Source organism: Anabrus simplex, chromosome 1, assembly GCF_040414725.1.
Source record: "Anabrus simplex isolate iqAnaSimp1 chromosome 1, ASM4041472v1, whole genome shotgun sequence".
NCBI classification, from domain to species: Eukaryota; Metazoa; Arthropoda; class Insecta; order Orthoptera; family Tettigoniidae; genus Anabrus; species Anabrus simplex.
Genome location: NC_090265.1, coordinates 110,147,414 through 110,174,251, shown reverse-complemented (window position 1 = coordinate 110,174,251; position 26,838 = coordinate 110,147,414). Strand labels below are relative to the sequence as shown.

Sequence of the window (26,838 nt, the reverse complement as noted above, 5' to 3'; positions counted from 1 at the left end):
TACACGTCCTTAACTGCCTAATTCTTAAGAACAATCGTAATTTTATCTCAATGCGTTGAATCTGACTGTGATTACCTTTCAGGAAATCTAGACCCGTGAAAATGTTCCTTGCAGGCTCAAATGAATGCCTATCAACTACCCGCATCAATTCATATTTAGGTCAAATCTTCCTTTAAAACGCTCACCAGTAAACGAAACCCCTCGATTGTAAAACGTCAACATGTGTCGTATGATTCATAAAAGTAGAATTTGTTCATTTAGCTACTTCACTGAATTGCACATAATTATTGGATCTGCCATCAGCTTGTGTCAGGATATGGTCAAATGATTCCAATTATTCCTATTTCTACATACTCGGCCGTATATTTGAGAGATAATGATTAAACTAGATATGTGTTACTGATAGTTCTGATTTACCTATTTACGTGGTTCCTGTTTATCCCGATGAATATCTGATATCTGCGACAACGTTGAATGTTGATGCTATTGCAGTTGTTGCTGCTACTGTTGCTACTGCTGCTACTGTTGTTGTTGCTGCTGCTACTGCTGCTTCAGCTGCTGCTTCCACTGCACAGTTTTCGTAAAGACTAGCGTATATTTAATATGCGTGAACTTGGCCTGGCATAACTTGTTGTTATGTTTATCTCAAATGCGATTTCTCGAATGCCTCGTGACATAATATGTAGGCTACGACCAAGAATGTCTGTGTTCCAATATTTCTTCTTAGTCTGCCGAAGTACTAAAATCGCTACGTTACGCTTTACAACTCAGTCTTACACATAATGCTGAGCACGCGTTAGAATTTTATATACGTTTATCACAAACTGTAAGTTACATACAGAATGAATCATAATAAATTAGTTGTATTATAATAATAGTCCATATTAACAATATATCAAGATACCTAATTGGTCTATGGGACGGGAATACAAACAAATTGTTGGAGGGTCAACTATTTTACGTTTCTTGCAGTCATTGCAATGACAAAGGAAAGAGGATACCAGTACAAAGAACAAATTACATACACATTTGACACTATGAGGGAAGAGCAGGTCACAGTCGGTCTGCAACCTACAGTGAACGTCCAAGAGCATATTAAGCAAGCTTCCTATCCATTGTCTTCCGAAGTCTGAGAATACCTTTCTTTGACATAAACATAAGCCTGTGAAATTCAAGAAAAATAAACCCCAGGAAACCGGAAAGTAGTTTGTATTTTCATGTCTGTGTTTTCTTTCTTTTTTCTCTATCTGTCTCTCTGTCTGTCTGTCTTCAAGGTGGCCAGGGGAGGGAGAGCCGGCGCTTCCCTTCAGCCAGCCGAGCAGAAGTTAGATACGGAGGTAATCTCCATTCATAACGAGGAAGGTTGTCTGTTTAGTTTCTCGATCGCCTGTACGCCCATGACGACTAAAGCAGGAATATCACTTAATGATCATACAGCAATTTCTAAATTGGGAACTTTCTAGATTACCAAAGCACTTGACACTGCTAGTGTTAGCAAAACAAGCATCGCATAAGGGGTTGCGGTCGTCATGTGCTGCACGGGTCGAACGAGGAAGTAATTTGGTCCCTCGAGCAAACACCGTAGTGGCACTTGGGTCTTGGTCTGGCTGGCCTCACTGAAACTAGAATGGCTCATTATTCGATAATGGCAAACTTCCCCAACTCGATCCCACTAGATGCCAATACATAATAGAAGATTACTTTATTCCATACCAACTTATATATTAATTCAATTTCTTCTCTTTGTTTAAATGTGATATGTAAAAGTGCTATTTCTATTATATTTATTCCAAACAAAATGTTAACAAGAATGTGTTAAAGTAAATAGTTTAAGTAACTATGAATGTTCTACTTTGAATTATAATACGTATTCAACCTTAATTCCAAAAAGCAAATCGGAAGATATAAAACTATTTAAATACTCTTCCTTAACTAATTGATTATAATTTATTGTTGTTACTACAAAAACCAACATCACAAAACCTTCAGTAAAATTGGAAATTGCTTATAGTGGATTTTGTGAGTCTTGTCAAGATTCTGAATTTCGTACTAATTTTTTGCTCATTTATTAATAACAAGGTCCTAGTTTCAGTACCAGTACTAATATTAGAAGTAACAACTTTCTACAACTCTATTTAAATAACTACAAGACTGGGGTCATTTATTATCTGATGCATTTTTCTTCCTTGACTGCTTTATCTATACTTACCGTGCTGTAACTAAAGTATCTTATGTGACCTTTTGTTTCAATTGAAATTGTTTTTGGTATTGTCTGATGCCTTGACATATTGTGTGATATTTGCTAATATAATTTAAAATAGGATCATTTTTACATTGCAGTGACAAATTAATTCCCATATACAGGGTGAAGCGAAATTCGCGCACTCGGGCGTCGCAGCGCGACTCCTCACATGCCAGCAATAAAAAAATGTCTCTCACAAAAGTTCGTCCTGCGAGTATATCCGGGAGGAAAAGGTCGTTTAAGAATGGCAATCTGGCAACACTGTAACCACATGTAAGGTAACTACCTCTGTCAGCACATGTTAGTCGTGCTGTACAGTTGGTGCAGTGGTTTTAGGTTAGCATGCAGGAGGTCGAGGGGTCGATCCTGGGTTGAGGCGTATGGTTTTTATTTCGTAAATGTAGTCCAGGTGGTATGGTATCTGGCATCTTAATCGTCAACAGCGATTGCAGCGGGTTTTCTAGAAAACATATGTTTTCATTGGTCAGCTTTGAAAGACGCCCTTTCCACGTCGTGGGCGTGAATTTATTCGCACCACTTCATCTACTAGATGCGTTACAACGTGTTCAACGTTACTAAATTTTGTAAATGTAAGGTACATGTGACCTAAGAAACGGTGTCTTACTGGATTACAGTATTAATTTCCGATGGAAATTAGCAAATAAAAAAGCGCCTCAACCCAGGATCGAACCCTCCACCTCCTGCATGCTAACCCAAAACTCCATCCACTGCACCAACTGCACAGCAGGGCTGACACGTGCTGACAGAGTTAGTTACCCTACATGTGGTTACAGTGTTGCCAGATTGCCACTCTTCAATGTTCTTTTTCTGCCGGATATACTCGCAGGACGATCTTTTGTGAGAGACATTTTTTTATTGCTGGCATGTGAGGAGTCGCGCTGCGACGCCCGAGTGCGCGAATTTCGCTTCACCCTGTATAAGAACATGACGAGTCATGATAGCAGTACTCATTCATCTCTCTTTAAACACTTATTTGAATTATCTATCTGAAAATATTGTATTTCCTTTTTGGCGAGGTTTCTATTTTGTATATTTTATCCATATGAGTGGTGTAGAATTTCATATTCATTTTACTGGCAGTGTCGTTAAAGTGTATGTTATTCTCTTATCATTCATATCACATCATTCACATATTAGCTGAGTTCCCATGAATAACTCTTAATGATCAGAAGAAACATCTGGACAAATTTTAATTAATTACTCTTTCAGCAAACTTTCATTTTTAAATCTTAAATCATTAGAAGAAAACACTCATAGTAAATTATACACTCTTAAATAACATTAAGATAATTTTATACCAATGATGATTTTATCACATTCTCAAAGCACCTTCAGAAATGAAAAATTTCAAATTCAACGCTCGTTTATCATCATATTTAAGATATATATTGAACAATTAGACCTAGCCATCTTATCAATGAAATCTTGTTGCTAATAACACCCTGTTCAAGTAATACCCCGTTCATATTTGCGGTATGGCGATAAGAGTTCTTATTCTTAACTGAGGTAAGTTAAACATTTATTTTCAGACCAATAATTTGACAGAAATATAAATAAATTTATTGCTTTAATTTCTTTGTTTATATTTTCCAATCCTCTGCTACTTAGTTATTGTCCAGCACGATACATCAAATTATTACACTTTATATTGTTTGATTACATAAGCAGTAGGACGATATCTTTGTAATTAACCCATTTTCGGCTGAATTTTTAAAAGTTATGGTATCTCAGAACATCTATTTTTCGTTTATAATGATCATTGAATTTCAAAGTTAAATACTGATTAATGAAAATAATACATGGAGTCGTCTTGAAAGAAACCTATAATATTGAAAACTACGTGTTCCTACAAAGAACGTCCAGAGCTAGTTTGGCGGGAATAAATAGTCCACCGATCGGCTGTAGGCTGTTGTATGTACAAAGCTTAAATTTCACACGTAGTTGTGCAAACACATTTTCTCTTATAAAAATTAAATTTAAGTCCGGTTAATTAAAAATTGTTATGATGCATAGTGATTTCCTTTCAAGAAGGGTGTGATTTATTCGACATATTTAAGAATTTACCATTTAATAATTACACGCCATGTCAAACACACACTACTGGTGAATCAAACTAAACAATTTTTGATACAATCATAAATGTTTGGACAGTGATTAGTTAGATGATCTATTACAAATATATTTTATATACAATATTGTTTGCAGAGTAACACGTTATATTGGTATAACAAATAAGGTTCGAAGGCCCTTGACTCGGACAATTGATTGACTATAACCGTATATTACATCATGTTAGGAATATTATGAAATATTCCAGTTTCAGTGAGCATACGGAGCCTATAAAGCCATTTCCTCTAAGAATATGAATGTGTACGTAGGTTGCACATAGTTTTAATTTTGAAGTGAAACAGAAGTGATTATATGTCTATTCTATTGGGGTACATTCCTCTCTGTATAGCTATTTCCACTTTAAATTCAATTTTCAAGTCCGAAATATCTCAATTTATGATATACTGAAGGTTAATTCTACATAGATAAATTCTAAATTATATCATTTCATAACAAATATATTTCTCTCATTAAAAATTATTTTCATCCTCTGGTCTTCTCTAATACACTTGTCTGTGTCAATGTTCTCTCTTTCTTTCCACCGCTACCTTGATCGTCTGGGTATGTTCACTTATACATGAAACACAATTTTACCCGAAGCTTGCAAATGGCTGAACGGTAGACTAGAGCCGTAGAGCTTGTATCACAGTCATATGTGAATAATATGAATGACATTCTGTAGATTGAGCGTAGTGGTGCCAGCTTGCTATCAATACACAATGAAAAATAACATATTTTGCTATGCAATATTTCTGCGCACATTCACAGTAAGTCAAACAATGACATGTTGATCTGTTCGCAAGGAATAAAAGGGTAAGTTATGTCTTGACTGAGCACCGCACGATTCAGTAAGTTAAAAATATATTTATTTTATTTTATGAGGGCTTTGCTTGTCGCATTTCACTTGTAGCATTATGAATACTCTGTCCCAAGATGGTGGCACTATACTTTGTTGGTAATTGCTATTGAGGCACTATTAATTATATGCACCATATTAAAATGCAAAAGTAAAATTACCACTGTCTGCCATATTGGGATGTTAGACTTAAGCACTTCACTAATTATTCGCATACTTTATGCCCATTTATATAGTTTAATATAAAAATTATCAACCATATTTTGAATATTTTAATGAAATTTACAATTTTTGACCTATTTTGCCAATATATTCAGTATTTCTTTCAAATTAACTAGTATGGTAAATAGTAAGTAAAATATGAACATATAGCATGCATGGGAGCATAGTGAAATAGCTTCAATGCTTGCTTCACAATTTGCATGAATCATGCCTGGCACTAATATGCATTCTCAAACATCAAACGCGGCATACAGTCCGCGACGTTTAGTCAAATATTATTTAACTGTATTGGTACTGTACAGCTGTTATATTATAACATTTAAAACCCAGTCATAATCTCCAGTAAATTTTTAGCTGAAATTATGATATTTGTACATTATATATGAAGTGCACGCATACTATCGTGTAGACCAAATGTTTATAGTTGAGACATGCACTCCTTAATAGGATTAAGACTGGGTTTCTTGTAGCAATATATAAGATATTCTCGTCATCGCAGTACCTTGGTTGCAGATGGCGTTCCTGCAGAATCGCTCCATTTCCTTGGTGGATATGTACATTGATAACTCGGAGCCGTCGGAAAATGTAGGCCAGATCCACTTCAGCCTAGAGTACGACTTCCAAAATACGACCCTCATCTTAAGGATACTCACGGTAAGTCACTTTATTCCTAATTATTTATTTATTTTATTTACACTTTATTCCTAATTAATTTTACACCCGCCAAATTAAATTTATATGTCAAAAGTTATTCTATAACATAAATATTGTGAATTCACGTGGCTATGCAGTATCATTAAAACTAACAGAAAATTACATACATCAAGTGACATATCACTAATCTCGGCATGCTCAATCTCTCTTTATGCTGTCCATTATTTTTGAAAATATATTTTAAAAATATATATATTTAGGGAAGGGTATCCCAAAATAAAATGCATTATAGTTCATTGCCATTCCATGACATAACTCAAGCATTCCTATAACAAGTAAATTTTATGAGAAAGCAATACTGTAGAAGTGTCAATGCACGCGTAAGTTAACGTTTTTGACACCGAAGTAAATGTATTGAAGAAACTGTGGAGTATCAATCACTCCGTTGACTGACTTACATAAAAATATCTGTTTCTACTTTAGTTTATTGCTTTTCTTATACTGTCGGTCTCAGGCTATGAAGCCTGCTATTATGCCAGACCATATTATATAACACAGTTATGCAATTTATAGAATAATATGAATACTATACATATAATCATTCGTTAAACATCATATTTCTATCACTAAAATTAATGTATTTAACCTCTATAATTCTGTACCCTTATTTATGATTAAGAATTCAATGTTCGTTTTGTTACGTTAAAGAGATCTACTTTCTACAGGTCTGAGTACCACATTAAACATTTCCTCTTTATATCTTCGGATTTCCTATGTCTCTAATTTCAGAAGGGAGTGAGTACCAAGAACGTATGGCAGCAGGTATAAATGAGTTGTTATATGAGTTACTATGAACAAGAGGGATCGAATGGAAGACCTTGAAGGAGCTCTATCAGAAAGGGAGAGGTATTTAAAGTCTGTTCTGAGATAGTTTGGTTTCCTTGTTTGCAAAACGCTATGGAGGAGGGAAACGGCGTGGTATTTACGTTGTTCGGTCAATCTTAGCCATGACAACTGAGAGAGGAAAGGGTTAATATGAGTATGGACTCGGATATTTAATACGAATCGAGCAGAAGCATTGTAGAGTAGCTGTAGTCGACATAAAAGTGTTTTGCTCATACTATTATAAACTACATATCCTTAGTAAAATATTGAGAAAATTATACTCTGAATTAATAATATTCTTGTTTTTCTTGGGAGGAAGTCCCTCGTCCTACGATATTTAAATGACATGTAATCAAACTTAGTTTATAGACGACGATAGGAAGTTATTTCGATAATTATGATTAACGCTTGTATTTTTATAATGCTAATACTGTAGAAATGTATATTTTAGTCTTTCTCCGTATTAACTGTATTCAAGAAGTTGGGATTCCAGAATACACGTATTTATTCTAGCTTTCTTCTTATGAGATAATGATTTTTTTTTTATAGAATATACATTATTACGTTCATGTGAATTCCTGATCACAAAACCGAACTCTGCGAGTCACTACATACTGAAGCACTTAATGATATCATTACGAAATATATCAATTTGTATCTCCAAATAGTATAACTTAAAAGTTATTTGAATAAACAGACTCCATAGGTGAGTAGCTGCGCAAAAATTAATAAATATTGCTACATTTTAAAAAATGCCAATGAAAATTAAATAAATGTATTTGCTTATTGTCCTTACGGATTAATCAGTAGGATGAACCGTTGTGATTTTCCTATTATTAGGGCAGCTATCCTAAGTGAACTTTCTCCCTCTGATGGATGCAGTAATTTTTCATCCGCCACTTGATAGAGGCCAGAGTAAAATGTAACTTCCACCGGTCTCAGTCTCATTTATGGCTGTGACTGTACCTATGCTTCTGAAATGTGGGTGGTGTATAATAATGACATTTAGAGCACGAATAGTGCGTCTGGATATTATGATAAATGTTACACATAAAGCCAGTCGTGCTGCAGTAAGATTTTCCAACACAGTGAGGAAAGCAATGGTAAATTATCTCTCTCTCTCTCTCTCTCTCTCTCTCTCTCTCTCTCTTCAGCATGCATTATTCGCACATTTATGGCACAGCCATCGATTTTTGTAGTTTCACTGCACCTTTGGTGGTGCTACTTGAGGATCCAAGCAGCCTTCGGGCTTAAGTCTAAGAAATAAAGTGAAAATTGCTGTAGGCAAATAGAATGATGTAAATTTGGTACTGCCGTAGTCATGGTTTAGATTTACACTTTGATAAGCGTATGCCTTAATTATTACTGCAAAAGTGAGTTATTCTTTATAAATAATTAAATCCGTTACCAGTCACAATTTTTATTGAATCTTCTTCACTAGGCGTTTCAGAGTCTAAGTTCCATCATCAGATGGCAAAATGATGACGTTCAATTGTTGATCTACCCGATGCACAACTGATTCCAAAGAGTATTAACCGATTTCATTTAGCGTATCGGCTATGTGCATTATGAATGCACAACATCAGTTATGTGTGTATGTCGTCTATACAATATACAGTAGTTGCTAAGGTTAATATTCGTTTTCAATTTTATCATTGAGCATCTGTTGAGGATCTATTAATTGATGTCTATACTTTTCTAGTGTTTCTAAAATATTCAATGTTATCACTTTTGGATGTGTGTGTAAACCTGTGAGAGAATTTTGAATATTTTAAATACACCAATCTGCTTGAATTTATCTGGTGCATTGACTGAGTGTGATACTCACAGAGTCTTACCCAAGTTATTTATGGTTGTGAAGTTGATGAATATAGTCGCTGTTCAGACAGAAGGTCATATCTCACAATGGTCTTTGTATCCATTATTTTCCTTAAGACTGGTCACTCCGAGCCACATATGGATATGCCGTCCATCAGAACAATTTTCGTTGTGTTTATTTTCGTATGCTTACGTGTAAATGAAAATATCCGTATGTGGCAGGGATACGTGACCAGTGTTAAGCCAAATAATAGATATAAAGAGCCTTGTGAGATATAACCTCTTGCCCCAACAGCGATGATATTATGTTTCATGAAGTAACAAATATTTGAAATTCTCACACAATTTTACACACACACATTGAAAACGGATAAAATTAAATATTGTAGAAACTCTAGAATTTACATACATCAGTTAATAGATCCTGAACACATTCTCAATGATAAGACTGAAAATGAATGTTTAAACAATATTTCACTTCAGCAGCTACAGGTACTGTACATTTTACAGACGACGTACACACATGATTGATATTGTAAATTCATAAAGCACATAGCCACTCCTCTTAAATGAAATAGGTTAATACTCTCTGGAAACATGTGTGTATCGGGTATAATAACAATTGAATGCCATCATTTAGCCACCTGATGATGTAGCCTAGACTTTGAAATGCGTTGTGAAGAAGATTAAAAAATTGTGACTGGTAACGAATTTAATTATTTATAAAGAATTACTTCACAGTCACGGCCAAGGTCTAAACAAAACGTGTTGATGTGTAAAACTGAGTTATATTTTCCAAACAAATGGGATGAGTAAAATTGTGTAAATTTAGTTGAAGAGATGTTCTTTTACTGAATTAATCAATTTTTCCACTTATTTTCTCCCATCACTTAGATTATAATCCAATGGCTGAGAAAATGCGAAGAACAATTTCCACCACAGTAGTCGATTAAGCTATGACAAGTGTATTATTTATTTATTTATTTATTTATTTATTTATTTATTTATTTATTTATTTATTTATCTTCATGAAGCCCAAGTCGGCCCCGCGGTCAAGGATTTGATTGTCTACGTCTCACCAAGAGGCTCCCGGTTCGATTCCCGACCAGATCAGGGATTTTTACCTGGATCTGAGGGTTGGTTTGAGGTCTACTCAGCCTACGTGATTACAATCCAGGAGTGGAAAGCCAAGGATAATGACCGATAGGATACATCGCATTTATCACTTTTTATCAGGGAGAATGTACAAAGACTTCCAAATTGATCGTCGAAGATAATTTATGATATGAACAAAAAGTTACGACATATGAACTAAAATTGAAAATAATATAATCAGACAGTTACATCAATCAAATGGACACCCTCGGTTTCCTTAAACGATTAAAACTAAAAGTCATGTTGGAAAATATCTACAGACAGCCAGCCTCATAAGGGTTGGCGTCCCTGTCTCACATCCGAAAATTCTGCGTTTGATTTTCGGCTAGTCAAGGGATTTGAATTCCTTATGAGAGCTGAAACTGTATTCACTTAGCCTCGCAAAACCAACTGAGAGGCTGAAACGATAGACTGCGGACTCAGTGAAGAAAGCTTCGGCTGAAGATGCTGTTAGACAGACTACGTATCACTCCGGTACCCACAGTCCATCTCGATGGGCAGTAGTCAATTTGTCAGGCCAAGGTCCTGATAGGTTATTGTGCCCATACAGATAGATTTGAAAATTATAAACTTACAAATGTGCTATAAAAGGAAATGACTAAATGATTGTAAAGTAATTAAACATGTGCAAATGCGTGCTGTAGACATCTTATTCCACATTTTCTGTAGTATATCCTTCTGTCACCGGTGAATATTGTCCGCCTCCATGGCTAAATGGTTAGCGTTCTGGCCTTTGGTCACAGGGATCCCGGGTTCTATTCTCGGCAGGGTCAAGAATTTTAACCATCATTGGCTAATTTCGCTGGCACGGGGGCTGGGTGTAATGTGTCGTCTTCATCATCATTTCATCCTCAACACGACGCGCATGTCGCCGACGGGCATCAAATCAAAATACCTGCACCTGGCGAGCCGAACATGTCCTTGGACACTCCCGGCACTAAAAGCCATACGCCATTTCATTACCGGTGATTATTGTTTTAATAGTAAGTAGGTCTACGTGTGTAGAGTTCAATCAGACGCAAAAAAAAAATAAGATGAAGAAGTCTGTTCCTTGGAAAAATGAATATAATATTGAATAATATTCAGTTGTTATCATCAAGTAAGGACAGGAAACTCTGTAAGATGTCGCCTGTCTGTTAGGTCATCAGCCCAGAGGCTGGTTGGAACATCAAATAGCACCACCAAAGGCTATGCAGTTATAGGGAAACTGCAAAAACCAATGGCAGAGCCCAAAGATGAGGAGTGAGGTAGTTTGCCATTGCCATCGCATCTACATTTAACACAAATATTTTATATTGTTGTCTAAAATAATAAAATATTTAGATAATCTGCTCCTTAAAAATTATTAATGTGTACTTGATATACTGTAGAAACTCATAACTGATATCTTGGAATTTGGATCAGAACAATATTTCTAGGGGCCGATGACCTAGCTGTTACGCCCCTCTAAATAACAAACATCATCATCATCATCAACAACAACAATATTTCGCACTGTAGTGAGTCTTCAGCTTTAATTATTACGTTCTCATCTTTTTTTTTTTTTTAATAGTTGCTTTACGTCGCACCGACACAGATAGGTCTTATGGCGACAATAGGACAGGGAAGGGCTAGGACTGGGAAGGAGGCGGCCGTGGCCTTAATTAAGGTACAGCCCCAGCATTTGCCTGGTGTGAAAATGGGAAACCACGGAAAACCATTTTCAGGGCTGCCGCGTTCTCATCTTGCCGGATGTGTGCGTCTCTGCATGGCTGAGTAATCTAAGCATATTACTCCCATTAATTGTGTCGTCGTGCTATATGGAGACTGGAATGTGCCTTGGTATTGTCTCCTACCTGGTAACTTAGCAACTGTGCTTGTCGCTGATAAGGCAAGGCTTGAGACGTAAGAAGCGTTCTGCTAATTCTAGGTTTGGTATGTATGGACGTGCAGTTTCCTATAACAGATTTTCACGGCACGGTAGTGCCTTGATACTGTTACAAAGCTGTAAATGAATAATGTCAGATTTTCAGGCCAAATTTTGTATCCGTGAGTTATATTTACATTTGTGGAGTATAATGAGTATAATGACACTATAATTGAAAACAACACATTCTACCTTACTTTCCTCTCGATTATATAGTTTACTGTTTCCATTGTTGCGGCACTAGTGGAGCTTCGGTCGCTCAGGTGGCAGCGCGCCGGCCTCTAACCGATAGGTTCCGTGATTCAAATCCCGGTCAATCTACGTGAGTTTTGTGCTGGACAAAGTGGAAGAAGGACAGGTTTTTCTCCGGGTACTCCGGTTTTCCCTCCAGTTTCATTCCACCAACACTCTCCAATATTATTTCATTTCATCTGGCAGTCATTAATCACTGCTCCAGAGGAGTGCGACAGGCACCCGGTACAATTCCTAATCCTCACCGCTAGGTGGAGGCTTCATTCATTTTATTCCTGACTCGGACAAAGGACTGGAAACAGACTGTGGATTTTCATTTTTCGGCACTCTATATTTAACTTCCTTAATGGAGGACAGGAGTATTATCAAATTTCCTTTTACTATTTAACAAGTGGCCAGAAGTACAGACATTACTCCCAATGTTACTTGATCTTACTTTGTAGTACTATTATATTCGGTTTTGGAACACTTTCGTGTGGGCGATTTTGTGTTTTTCTTGTTGTTAAAATTTGCTATACGCAGCACCGATACAGATAGGTCTTATAGTGACGATGGAATAGGAAAGAGCTAGGATCGGGAAAGTAGCGACCATGGCCTTCATTGACATACAACCCTAGCATTTGACTGGTGTGAAAGTGGAAAACTACGGAAACGCATCTTCAGTGCTGCCGATAGTTCGGTTCGAACCCGCTATCTCCCGAATGCAAGCTCACAGCTGCGCGTTCCTAACCGCATGGCCAACTCGCTCGGTATAATTACTAATTTAACATACCCTTGCAAATGCTCGTGTTAGCAGCATGGGTGGGAAATATGTAGGGTAATATTGGCACTTCTTTTAACAGTGACATACATACCTATAAGAGGCAAAGGATCGTCAATAATACAGTAAAATGAAGTGTCATGTACATAGTAGGAATTATTTCGTGAAATACACAATATATTTCTCTGAAATTTTTGTTATTTATAACATGTTTTAATATAGACTTTGTAGTTCTACATTATATCTTCAGATAACATGTCAAATTAAACAACGTCCTGCTCATGAAGGGCCACACGTTTTTTATAAGTATGCCATCGTTTTTAGCGTTCATTTCATACCCTTCTGAAAGCCATCTATTCGAACACTTACTGCGCTAACATACTGTTGCTCAGTCAAGCGGAATAATTAATTAATTAACCCACGACGTTAGGTCATTCGGATACATTGGCTCTGGGAATGATTCTCGAAGTACAAAATGCTAAACAAATTCACAGGCTCAAGTGGGATTCGAACCCACCTAGCAAACACAGCCGTATTAACAGCACCCCACTTAACCTATGACACCACGACGACTCCAGCGAGTAGGTTTCCTAGAACGCCACAAATGACCACACGTTTTTTATAAGTATGCCATCGTTTTTAGCGTTCATTTCATACCCTTCTGAAAGCTCATAAAAGGAACGTACTTTTAACACAGTCCGCCTCTGTTGTGTAGTAGTTAGTGTGATTATCTGCCACACCAGGAGGCCCAGGTTCGATTCCCGGCTCTGCCAAGACATTTGAAAAGTGGTACGAGAGCTGGAACGGGATCCACTCAGCCTCAGGAGGTCAACTGAGTAGAGGTGAGTTCAATTCCCACCTCAGCCATCCTGGAAGTGGTTTTGCGTGGTCTCCCACTTCTCCTCCAGGCAAATGCCGGGATGGTACCTAACGTAAGGCCACGGCCGCTTCCTTCCCTCTTCCTTGTCTATCCGTTCCAATCTTCCCATCTCCCCTCCATGGCTAAATGGTTAGCGTGCTGGCGTTTGGTCACAGGGGTCCCGGGTTCTATTCCCGGCAGGGTCGGGAATTTTAACCATAATTGGTTAATTTCGCTGGCACGGGGGCCGGGTGTATGTGTCGTCTTCATCATCATTTCATCCTCATCACGATGCGCAGGTCGCCTACGGGGGTCAAGTCAAAAGACCTGCACCTGGCGAGCCAAAGTCCTCGGACACATCGCGGTACTAAAAGCCATACGCCATTTCCATTTCATTTCCCATCCCCCAGCAATGCTCCTTTTCAGCATAGCAGGTGAGGCCGCCTGGGCGAGGTACTTGTCATCCTCCTCAGTTGTATCCCCGACCCAGAGTCTGAAGCTCCAGAACACTGCGCGTGAGGCGGTAGAAGTGAGAACCCTCACTGAGGGAAAAACCGACCCTGGAGGGTAAACAGATAACGAACACACTTTTTACATAGGCCCTAACCGTATGACAGTTCGATGCATTGTGCAAATGCCTGTCGCATACGGTACCGGTTTTTTTAGTGGCTTTACGTCGTGCCGACACAGATAGGTCTTATGGCGACGATTGGATAGGCCTAGGAGTGTGACGGAAGCGGCCGTGGCCTTAATTAAGGTACAGCCCCAGCATTTACATGGTGTGAAAATGGGAAACCGGAAAACAATATTCAGCGCTGCCGACAGTGGGATTCGAACCCACTATCTCCCGCATGCAAGCACGCAACCGCGCGCCCCTAACCGTACGGACTACTCGCCGGTTGGTACCTGTTTTTGCAAAGGTAATGGTGCAGGAGTGATTAAAGGCGATTGTTGCTTGGTATACCGTAGGAGAATAGACCGTAACGACACCAGTGACGTTCGGTGGGATACTTAACAAGGATAAAACGTCAGGCGTCGCTGACTCACCCGGTATAAAAGGATTCCCTGGCCATTTCATAAGTTAGTCTGGACGTCATGTAAAATAAGTCCTGCGGGACTAAATTCCGGCACCTCGGCGTCTCCAAAAACCGTAAAAAACAGTTAGTGGGGCGTAAAGCTAACAACATTATTCTTCTTCTTAATCTGCTTACCCTCCAGGGTCGGTTTTTCCCACGGACTCAGCGAGGGATCCCACCTCTACCGCCTCAAGGGTAGTGTCTTGGAGCTTCAGACTCTGGGTCGGGGATACAACTGGGGAGGATGACCAGTAATTCGCCCAGGCGGCCTCACCTGCTATGCTGAACAGGGGCCTTGTGGAGATGGAAAGATTGGATGGGACAGGCAAGGAAGAGGGAGGGAAGCGGCCGTGGCCTTAAGTTAGGTACCATCGCGGCATTTGCCTGGAGGAGAAGTGAGAAACCACGGAAAACCACTTCCAGGATGGCTGAGGTGGGAATCAAACCCACCTATACTCAGTTGACCTCCCGAGGCTGAGTGGACCCCGTTCCAGCCCTCGTATTACTTTTCAAATTTCGTGGCAGAGCAGGGAATCGAACCCGGACCTCCGGGGTTGGCAGCTAATCACGCTAACCACTACACCACAGAGGCGGACTAATAACATTATTACTATTATTAAATCTTGATACTTGCACCATTATGACAATCTCACTTCTCTCAATGATAATCATTTTAATGAGGAAAAACGGAGCTTGTGGTATTTCACCTTGCCCACATCAGATCTTTGCCATGCAAATACCTGTGAGTATAATGTCGTTTCTACACCAGACTGGTAAATATGATGCACTTATTTCACTGATAAAAGGTATTTTTCGCTAAAAAGTTCAAACACGACGGTAATCATTGTATTATTCTTGTAATCTACTCGTATATCTGGTACCAGTTTCAGGTGTCTAAACGTTCTCTTTTTTCTCAGTATCGCTGTTGAAGGTGACAAAACTAGGGGATGGACGTACGAAGAAAATTCAGTATATAATGGAACACATCTTTTCTAAAAGTAGGTTAGTTTCATTGAGGATTAAAATACACCATGTTATTCCCCAGTCCGTTTGCTACAATACCCTCTTTTTCAACATAACTTCCGATGAATGCTACGGCCTTACGCCAAAGTAATATGAGGGCCTGTATGCCTGCAAGGTGCCGCTCTAATGGTCCATGTCGGAGCTAACGCTGTGGTAACTTCCCCATCATCCATGTAGTGCTTCCCGCGGAGTGCATCCTTCACTGGGCCAAACAGATGGAAGTCAGGAAGTCAGAAGGCACGACAGACGGGCTGTACATTGGATGAGGAAGAACAGTCTCTTGTCGAGTGCGCAGACTTGTGTGAAGTCTTGCGTTGTTGTGAAGAAGGCTCGCCATGCTTTTATCCACTCTAAGTCTCCCTAGACATTCTGCAAGCGCCTTTGAATATCTATAATGCCATTGTTTTCAGCCAAAATGAAAGACAATGTCTGTTCTCTGTATGGTACGCACTTCCGTTACAGAGGACATTTTGAAGGCTAGTTAGAGCGCTGCCACCTACCGAAAATTAATTTATCGAGCTCGATAGCTGCAGTCGCTTAAGTGCGGTCAGTATCCAGTATTCGGGAGATAGTCTCACGACATAAAATACTAAGGTAGAGCGTATAGCACGACCAGGGATTGAACCAAGAAAACAAGAATAACATGAACCAGATAACTTACCGTGCAATCCCAATAGTAAGGTCGTCGCAATGTGTAGAAGCAACCGGGGCCAAGAGGCCAGGCGAATCAATAAAAAAAATTAGCTAAAGGCTGGAATAATAACCACTGAATAAAGTTTGAAGAAAAGAAAACTTTAATTAATATTAACCTCTAAAGAAAAATAACCGACCTCTCAAACTACAATTGTTTTAAAATTTAAAAGTTGCAACTGGATCAATTAAAAGGCAAAATTAACTGAAAATTAAACCATCAAGGTCGATGCATTAATTTAAAGAATCAAATCACAATTAAAATCTATAAATTCACAGTTACAGTCTTGAAGGTGAAAACTTCTCCAATGACAATCTCGGTCATACCCTACCAACCCATATTACTTCGGTAATCTTCAAGAAATAACCCAAATGAAGGTACATGATCCACAAGAAGGATAACTAAGAGAACATTACATCAGAGACCGAAACTTAAATCACTTGAATATCATCAAACAGCAACCGGTCCACCACAAGGAGACCAAATCAAGACCATTACATCACACGGTTCTACCCGTCAATAATCAACTCAGATCCTCGCCTGTCACAGGCAACAGGACAACGCCCACCCACGTGTGCATTCTATTACATCGTACAGAAACAAAACAGAGTCACCGTAATTCAAAATGGCTACGCCAGTACCGAGTAGCTCAAAAGAAAAGTTTTCATCTTAACAATATTCCAATATTACCAAACACCCTCGAATAGGTTTGAAAAATTTAGTAATCAAATAATTATTATTATTATTAAAAGGGAAATAAGAAAAATGAATTAGGTTACACCGATACTACATACATATTTACCAATGAGGAGCTCCCCAAATATAAAAATCTTGTTTCATGCGCATGAAACCTTAAGTGACAGAACCAAAAGTTAAAATTAATATCATAGTTACCATTGAACCTTGAAACCCCAAACCTAGATTGAATTTTACAAGCTCATAACAAGACCAGTAGGAAAAGTCCTTCACTTTAAATACGCAAAAGAAATGTCCGAAACATCAAATATTCCATTTCTCAGATTTCATAGCCATAAATTTTCTTCATGTCTTCAAACGTCATTATTAGTAGTTTCTTCGGCGATATCAACCCAATTCAGAAGTACATATGAATCTACTTACGAGGTCGGCTAGTTAGAAGAGAATATTTTTTTAAATGACAAACCAAACAACGAGCCTAAGGCTCAGGTGGAAGTCCTTTAACCCGGATCAAAATTCACCAACATCTTCTTTCTTGAATAAATAACTTGTTGTTAAACCACAACCAAGAGCTTAGCTTCAGAGCGTCTCTTCAATTCAGTCCCAAGAATTAAAAACAAAAACGCTCAGACATAATTGTCGAGGACGGTGCCTCGGCAGGTCAACTTCACGTTTCGCAGACAGATCGCAGCACACACTAGCCACCTCGTGTTTCTATAACCAAGTCCACCGCAAGATGGCTCCCCATGCGCAAATCCAAGAAGGGACCATGGTATCTCGAACTCTTAATTCGTGGACACGCACACCATAATATTAAACTATATAAATGGAATCCAATATATGTAGTTCTAAGGTAATGGAGTAATACAACTCCATTACAATAGTAGGTTCGAATCCCACTCCTAGCCCTGTTCTGTCCCGTCGTCGCCATAAGACCTATCTGTGTCGGTGCGACGTAAAGCAACTAGCAAAAAAAATTAATTTTAAACTCTACGAGATGAAGCGTGAATATTCAAGAAATAAAATGTGTTACAACTCATGCCGAGAGTTAGAGCTTTATGCGGCAGCGTGGTGAAGATGATACAATCAATTTGCTGAATGAAACGCATTTCTTTAAAAAGTGAAACAAATCATGATCCTAAGAGGTTCATTGTTTTTTCTTGTAAATGGGAAATAAGAACCTATACTTGATGCTAATTTCAGCTCTTAGAAAATTCTTATTTTGTCAATATTGATGTGAAGGACAGGTGGACTTTATGTAGAGAGAAGTAAAAAGTGATGCTAAGAATACCTAAAGCAGTCCGAAATATGCGCAATCGCTTGTAGCACATTATTACGTAAAACATTTTCACTGTTGAGAACTTGAGATTATTTTTCCTTCGGTTATTTATGGCACACTAGAAACGAAATTCTTCTTCTTTCTTTCCTATCTTTATTCTTCTTCTTGTTATTTCTTAACTTAATACAACCCAGGTATATGTGGGAATTAAAGTACATCCTTCAACAAACTGCCCAAGATGGCCATTTTCTCTCGAAATGTGCTGTTCACCTGAGGTCATCATTCTCTCAGTTACGAGTACAGAGAAAAAATCATTACGCGTACATAAAAATTTATAATCAGTAATTCGATTCTGAAAATAGTAGTAATTTAGAGAAACTAATATCCTGTCTGTAAGTATGGATCCCCTTAAATTCGATGTAGCTATATGCCACACACAATAGGCTGGACATAATCCTGGGCTATCTCACAAACGACTGAAGAGAAGTTCCACGTTCATGACGAGCCTCTCAGATGGGGTCAGTGACAATCTTATTAATCCACTCCTGCCCGTCACTAATTAGATGACGGGGCACTTGGCCACTTCAAGAGAGCCATGGCTACCTCCTATTGCTACAATGAGCTCTTATACGGACATAATCTCCATTATTGGACCATGATTAGAGTACCTCATTTTGACAATGTTCAACACAGAAACAACATAAAACATACAATATAATTATATGCAGCACATGCAGTAGTTCACTAATCCTCTTTTCATAATAATCGTCCTTTAAGTGATCACAAGCTTATGTCGTAAGTGTATAGAGCGAATAAAATGGACCTATAAAAGGAACCCAAGGTTCATCAAATACAACATTAAATTACTTCTTTTAGTATCAATCAGTATATGTTCTTGTCTATACGGCATGTAATTTTTAAAACACATCTCTCGGATACGTCCTCCTTCCAACATTTTCTCCGATTTGAGTAATAGCATTGGCTTGTTGCCGATACGAAAGACCTTATTCAGGTCCACGAAGTAACAGGCGGTCTTGTACCCTTTATCTACATTCTTCTACTGTTTACGTATAATATCAATTATCGAAAAAAAAAGCTTTCTAAAGAAAATCATATTTAAATTTGGAAAAGTGATTATTAGGTTTCCAGAACACTCACCAAGTCTGGTTATATGTATGATTTCAAAGATTTTTAGACGAAGGGGAACTGAAACTTATCCATATTTACTAGGATCATATCTATCACTGTTATTCACATTAATAATAATAATAATAATAATAATAATAATAATGTACCGAACAAGTTAGCCGTGATGTTAGGGGCGCGCAGATGTGAGCTTGAATTCGGGAGATAGTGGGTTCAAACCCCACTATCAGCAGCCCTGAAGATGGTTTTCCCTGGTTTACCATTTTCATACTAGGCAAACGCTGGGCCTGTACCTTAATTAAGGCTACGTTCGCTTCCTTTTCACTCCTATCCCTATCCTCTCCCATCGTCACTATAAAACCTGCCAGTGTCGGTGCGAGGCAAAGCCAATTGTAAAATAATAATAATAATAATGTACTTATACCTTACAATGTTATCCCTTCTGCATCAAATGAAATGTTCTAAACAACTGCATTCCTATATTCACCTCACTTCGCCCAATTACGGAAACTGATTCGCACGCTCAGTTTCATCTCATGTGTTCATTCATTATTTAGTCATTTCTTCGTTAAAAATCCCCTGCCTTGTTCCCATCGTTTCCACCAACAAAGGTTCAATTTGCATACATGCTTGTATCCTTACATTATGAATATTGTGATTATTATGAACATCCATCTCCCTGAAATAGCCTGAAAAATGTAAGATTCACTTTGCCTGTGAACTCACTTTCATATTCCAAAATAAAATGATCGCTATGTGCGCTCACTATATAACATAAAATATTAAAAAATACCTCCACTTTTGACCTTCTTCAGTTGTCTCTCCCCAACTTTCCAATCCATCCACTGCATCGTTCGTCTTCATATCTTGTTATCGGTCTCGTTATAGGCCTACGCAATTAATACCGTTGAGTTTTTACACACTTTGTTCTATTTTAAGTGGTAAATGTTTTATTATTTCAAGCTGCCCATATTCGTAAATTATGAGATCATATCTTACGGTTTGTGTAGCAATCAGATTATATTTTGGCATTTCTGTATATGAAATTTGTAAATACAGGAACTCTCACAACATCACACAGCGAAAGTTTGCGTCAGAACAATGATGTAATACCATCCTTCGCATGGTATGATTAATTCATTCGATTGAGCACTTGTCATACGGTTAGTGACAGATGGTGCACAGGAAGACGCAGGTGCAGGTCAATACCGGTCAACCGAAGTAGGAGCAGGCTATGCACATCCGCAAGACAGATATGTTATGGGTTCCCTCTAGAGCAGCGTCACGGCGTACATCCCCAAGAGATTTAGTAGATATATTTCTGCTTGGACTACTAGTAAATCATAGAACAGCCAGTCCACACGAAATTTATTGAAGAGATATTAAATATAACTACGTAACGATTGTTTTACGACTAAATATTTCTAATGGACATGACACATACCTTTGTTTACTAATTGAAGGACTCTCTACAATGAGAAACTAAGTAAAAAAAGAACAAGTTTGGTGCAGAAAGCAATTGAAAATGTTTTCACTTCTTAAATTGTTGGCAATACAATACCAACAACCAAACCCCATGCTGCAACATCCCTAGAGATCCTTGGCCTACCAAGCGACCGCTGACCGGGCGAGTTGGCCGTGCGCGTTGAGGCGCGCGGCTATGAGCTTGCATCCGGGAGATAGTAGGTTCGAATCCCACTATCGGCAGCCCTGAAGATGGTTTTCCGTGGTTTCCCATTTTCACACCAGGCAAATGCTGGGGCTGTACCTTAATTAAGGCCACGGCCGCTTCCTTCCAACTCCTAGGCCTTTCCTATCCCATCGTCGCCATAAGACCTATCTGTGTCGGTGCGACGTAAAGCCCCTAGCAAAAAAAAAAAAAGCGACCGCTGTTCAGCTGAATGATTATTATGAGGTGTCGTATGGCCGATACGACGGATCCTCTTGGCCGTTATTCTTAGTTTTCTAGACAGAGGCCACCGTCAGATTGCTCTTCAATTGTAATCGCATTGCTCAGTGGACCTCAAACCAGTTGTTTCGAAGCAATAAGCACAATAATTTTACATCATGATTTCGAATATATGTAGGATGGACTTTATAGACATTTACAAGTCGAAAATGACTTTAGGTTAATGACTGCACCACATACGAGTGTTTCCGTTTGTGCAACAACAGAGCAGGTGTAATTTACTTTATTTTCATTTAAGCGCATGTAAAACGATGGTAAGATGACTTGCCTTGTTATTAGAGAAGGCTCTTCAATTATATTGATGTAAACGTTTCATTCATGAAATTGTACTATAAGTTGGTTTCCTACCGTGTGCTTCAAATATGTGTGTGCACCGAAATACAGACCGAGCCTCACAAGGGTTGCCGTCCTTCTTGCGTGCTGTGAGTCGGTAAACGAGAGCGCGGTGGCCGTCACACCGTTTCTGTACACCCGTAGAAAGTGCATCAGCTTGGGTTGAATGGATAATCACATAGAGAAACAGATAGATAAGTAACGAAACTTACCCTATTACAAGTGTTGAAAATTCTCTCCCTCAGCCTGTACACAAGCATTGTAGCAAATGATGATATTCCAGTCCACTCTCTGCAATTCCATACCCTACTATGGATCGAGCTGCTATAGTATCGTCCACAAGTTTATACACGGCCCTGAAAATAATCGGCAACTCGACTGACGCTCGCACGTTTTGAAAATAACATATTATTATTATAAATATTAATATTGTTCGTTATTATTGTTCCTTGTGATGGTAATTTTCTTGATGCTGCTACAATTAAGGGACTTTGGACACCATAGAAAAGTAAACTCGTGTCCTCATCCCGAGGTGGTGCAGCTCTTATTTAGGCACATCCCCGATAGAGGTGAGCTGCATGTACCATTTCAACCACATACCAGCCCTCCTGTCATTCTTAAATTTCTGGCAGTACCAGGAATCGAACCCGAGCCCCCTAGGATGGCAGCTAATAGTGCTAACTGACACGCTATGAAGGCGGACACAGACAAAAGTAGTATGTGCTTACTGTCTGATAACCATTGAAGTAGTATTTTAACTGGAACATTTATTTTTAGTTAAATGGGACTGGGGTTGGGGAAATTCAGAGGCAGCCAGTATAACAGTTAATACCCAGATATTAGGCTGGCAAAGAAGTGATAATTACTATAATCATGTCACTTTTGTCTCTGCATAGCGAGACAATGCATTACTATGTAAAATACATTCACACTTTCTTAGTGAGTAATCCTTAAGAAAATTTACGTGTTTTCTGTGAATCATTGTCCTTTCACCAGTAAGTAGATTACCGACATCTAAAACTCTCATATTATGTTACACAAAGCTCTTCCCTACTCTACTGTGGGAATCGTGTTTCTTATCATTAGTACTACACTTCTTTTATGTGCGTTTCTTTGTTTATTAGATGAAAACGCTTACTCTCGTCCTAGAAGTCTATGTCCTGATATAGATATATTTCCTCATTCAAAACGTCCCCTCTGTCTAGGGATAGCCATCTTGCCTCTTACCTGCAATCCCTGGATTCGATTCCAGTAGAGATCAGGGATGTTACCCAGATCTGAGGGCTGATTTGAGCTCCACTCTGTCTACGTGAAAACAGTTGAGGATACATCTGACGGTGAGGTACCATTCCCGGTCCAGAAAGCCAAGAATAACAGCCGAGAGGATTCGTCGCGCTGACAACGCGTCACCTCGTAATCTGCAGGTCTTCGGACAGAACAGCAGTTGTTTGGTAGGTAAATGACCTTTCGGGCTGTTGCGCTTGGTGGTTATATCCACTTTTATGTCATCTTCCCTGAACCAATTATTAGCAAAGAATGTTTTACGTCTACCCTGCCATTTATTTATTTATTTATTTATTTAATTTATTTATTTATTTATTTATTTATTCTCCTTCTTTATCCGTTTACCCTCCGGGGTCGGATTTCCCTCGGACTCAGCGAGGGATCCCACCTCTAGACAGTGTCCTGGAGCTCCAGGCTCTGGGTCGGGGATACAACTGGGGAGGATGACCTGTGCCTCACCCAGGCTGCCTCTCCTGCTATGCTGAACAGGGGCCTTGTGTAGGGATGGGAGGACTGGAAGGGATAGACAAGGAAGAGGGAAGGAAGCGGCCGTGGCCTTAAGTTAGGTACCATCCCGGCATTTGCCTGGAGGAGAAGTGGGAAACCATTGAAAACCACTTCCAAGATGGCTGAGGTGGGAATCGAACCCACCTCTACTCAGTCGACCTCCCAAGGCTGAGTGGACCCCGTTCCAGGCCCTCGTACCACTTTTCAAATTTCGTGGCACAGCCGGGAATCCAAGCCGGGCCTCCGGGGGTGGCAGCTAATCACATTAACCACTACACCACGGATTATTTATTTATTTATTTATTTATTTATCTATTTATTTATTTATTTATTTATTTATTTATTTATTTATTTATTTATTTATTTATTTATTTATTTATTTATTTATTTATTTATTTACAAGAGGAAAAAATGGACAACTCTATTGTGAGCATCGTCTGGAATGAGCGATCTCTCGATCTCACGGACTGAATTGCGTAGACGACATTGTTCTACAACACCAATTTTACAACAGATCCCTAGGTAGACAATATGGCCAGTCTTTTAAGGCTGCGGATAAATACTGATAAGACGAACACGGTGTGAATAAAAAGTAGGAATGTATCCGATAAAAATGACAGTGCAACAGCGTGCACTGAAAGATGTTGATCGATTTCCACACATCCTTAGCATTATCTGAAATTCTAGAGACGTAGAAGGAGGAATTCTATGCGTATTGGTCAGAGTCCGTGCAGCTCCGGCTTTACTCCTCTGTCATCCTGAGCATCGTTATATACGCTTGTGAGACTTTGAAAGTGGCAGTGAAATCAGCGCACAAGCTCTATGTTCTTGAGACGCATTCTAAGCGTAAGTTATCGTGACCACATTAGGAATGATTAAGTTCTGAAAAGGAGTGGTCTGCATAGCCTTCAAAAAATCGTTACAATTCTTACATTGCTGCCTCTGTAGATCAGTGGTATAGCCGGCGGGTTCAATCCCGCATGTGATCTATTTTTAAAGGATTGCCATATCTCTTAGCATTCCAGGTCATTGTTATTGCCCTTGCCATTTTAATGCTTATTTAATTCTACACTGTAATGAATTGTCTCCTTTTCGACATTATTTGACTTTAACTCTACAGCCTAATGTTAGTGAACTCGACACAAAGTACGAGAACTCACTGTTTCAAGCAGAGAATCTCCCATGAATGTGTACAAAGGAGAATTCACCTGCTTGATATGCATTACCTTAGACAGTTGAGTGTTATTTCTGTTTTACAAGCTTGCAAAAGTTTGTATTTACTTTTACCTCACAGTTGAAATCGCTAGGTACTGCTAGTTTACAAATAATAACCATCTCATGTTTAAAGAAAGTTCTTTCTAATTACTTGGAGTTAATTTAAAATCAGCACAAATATAAGGTTGTCTCAGAGCTTGGGCATTCTCTAAGACTGAAGTGTGGTAGTTCACTGCTCAGCTTTCCCTTTTAAGTAATACATTCAAAACTCGTCATATTTGGACACTACAGATATTTTTAAATAGTTTTCTGATATTTTTGAGAGAAATAATGTATTACTTCGTGCGTGGATTCTCCGTTCGCTATTTTCAACGTTAGGCGGGGCCAGCGCACGTAAGTTGTGTGACTTCACAGGCCCTGAGCCTCGTAGGGGAAGGCCGGCGCCCATTGGTCAGACATCACTGCAAGTGCCGTCATTGGCTGCTACGTCTCCAAGGATGTCGAAATTACTAGGTTGTGAGGCGAGAGATTTCCGTATCTGGAGATTTCTGCGGGATTCGAGTAGCCGTCGTATCTCGAAAGTTGGCCCAGGTGTATATAAGGCAGGATCACTTGCGGAGTTAGTGACTGACACTCTCAGCCAAGCGTTCATAGTGAACACACGAAGGAGAGCCACGTAATTGAGCCAGCTACCTGATAACCGCCAGCTCGCCCGCTTCGCCCGTCAAGCATCCTGCCTGCCCCTGAGCCAGCACCGCATAGACTACCTGCCAAGCATATCCGGACTGAGCTAGCTCCTTGTCAATCGCCAGCTCGCCAGCTTCACCCGTCAAGCATCCTGCCTGCCCGCTGCCAGCCCCTGAGCCAGCACCACACAGGCTACCTGCCAAGCATCTCCAGCCCAGCAAGCCTGCCATTGTGCGGGCACACTACGGAGCCTTAAGGAAGAAGAAAGCAATTTTCTAGCGCTCAGTGCGTACCTGCTCGTGTCTTGTCCCGGCGTGATCCGTATAACTACACCTGACACGACTGGTGCCCACTGAGTGCGCCTTTTCAGACGCTGGTCCTCTTCGGAGTTTGGCCTTTTCTAGCGCTCCCCTACCGTACCAAGCACCCTCATCTCTCCCTCCACCCCTGCAATATGGATAAAGCATGGTGGATTGTGTAGCTGGGGCCCATATTCAGATTTCAACCTCGCTCTATCTATCACCTTCAGCCAAGCCAGTCCCCTCCATTACGAAAGCTATATACATGTCGATAAGCCAAACCCCTAAAGCCAAGCTTCTCTACGTCGCCTCCGCCAAAGAATTGCATCAACCCTCGAACCAGCAACCCACCTTATCCATAGAATAGCAGAAGATCCCGACAACTTCCTCTACATCTTCCCCGCTAACCCCTCAGACTGTCTTACTCTGTCAGATCTCCTTTCCAACAATGATATCCCCGCCGCCCCATACACCCAAACCCAAGAAGAAGAAGAAGAAGAATAACAAGAACTGAAGAAACCGAAGAAGAACATCCCTTAGAGCAACCTCATCACTCCACCAGTAAAGATACTCCATTCCCTATCGCCTCCAAGTGAAACTTCCTCATCATTCCTCTTACCAACCCAGGCCCTATTCCTGTCACCCGCCAAGCTGTCATCCAAGCCATCGAGCCAATCATCAGTAATTACATAGCCGTCATCGAGGAGACTCATAACAACCACCTCCTCATCACTCCCATACGTAACAAGTCATTATCCGTCATCCTCAGCAAACTTGAACACTCCGGTGTCCCAACCCCAATTACAGTCAATCCCGTTAATAAATCTGTAATCGAAAGCAATCACTCCCCCGCCCACCCAAACACCCGCACCAGCAATCGAACCAGGTCCTCTG

General features: G+C 39.5%; 1 protein-coding gene across 1 annotated transcript in view; it reads left to right on the top strand.

Annotated features, from left to right (window-relative positions):
* The first annotated feature begins 5,963 nt into the window (after positions 1 to 5,963).
* Positions 5,964 to 26,838, top strand: part of Syt7 (Synaptotagmin 7) — a 185,424-nt gene continuing 164,549 nt past the window's right edge. Inside the window, exon 1 of the mRNA XM_067138880.2 lies at positions 5,964 to 6,104. Within this exon, the coding sequence (XP_066994981.1) occupies positions 5,964 to 6,104 (141 nt within the window). The remainder of the gene's footprint in view (positions 6,105 to 26,838) is intronic.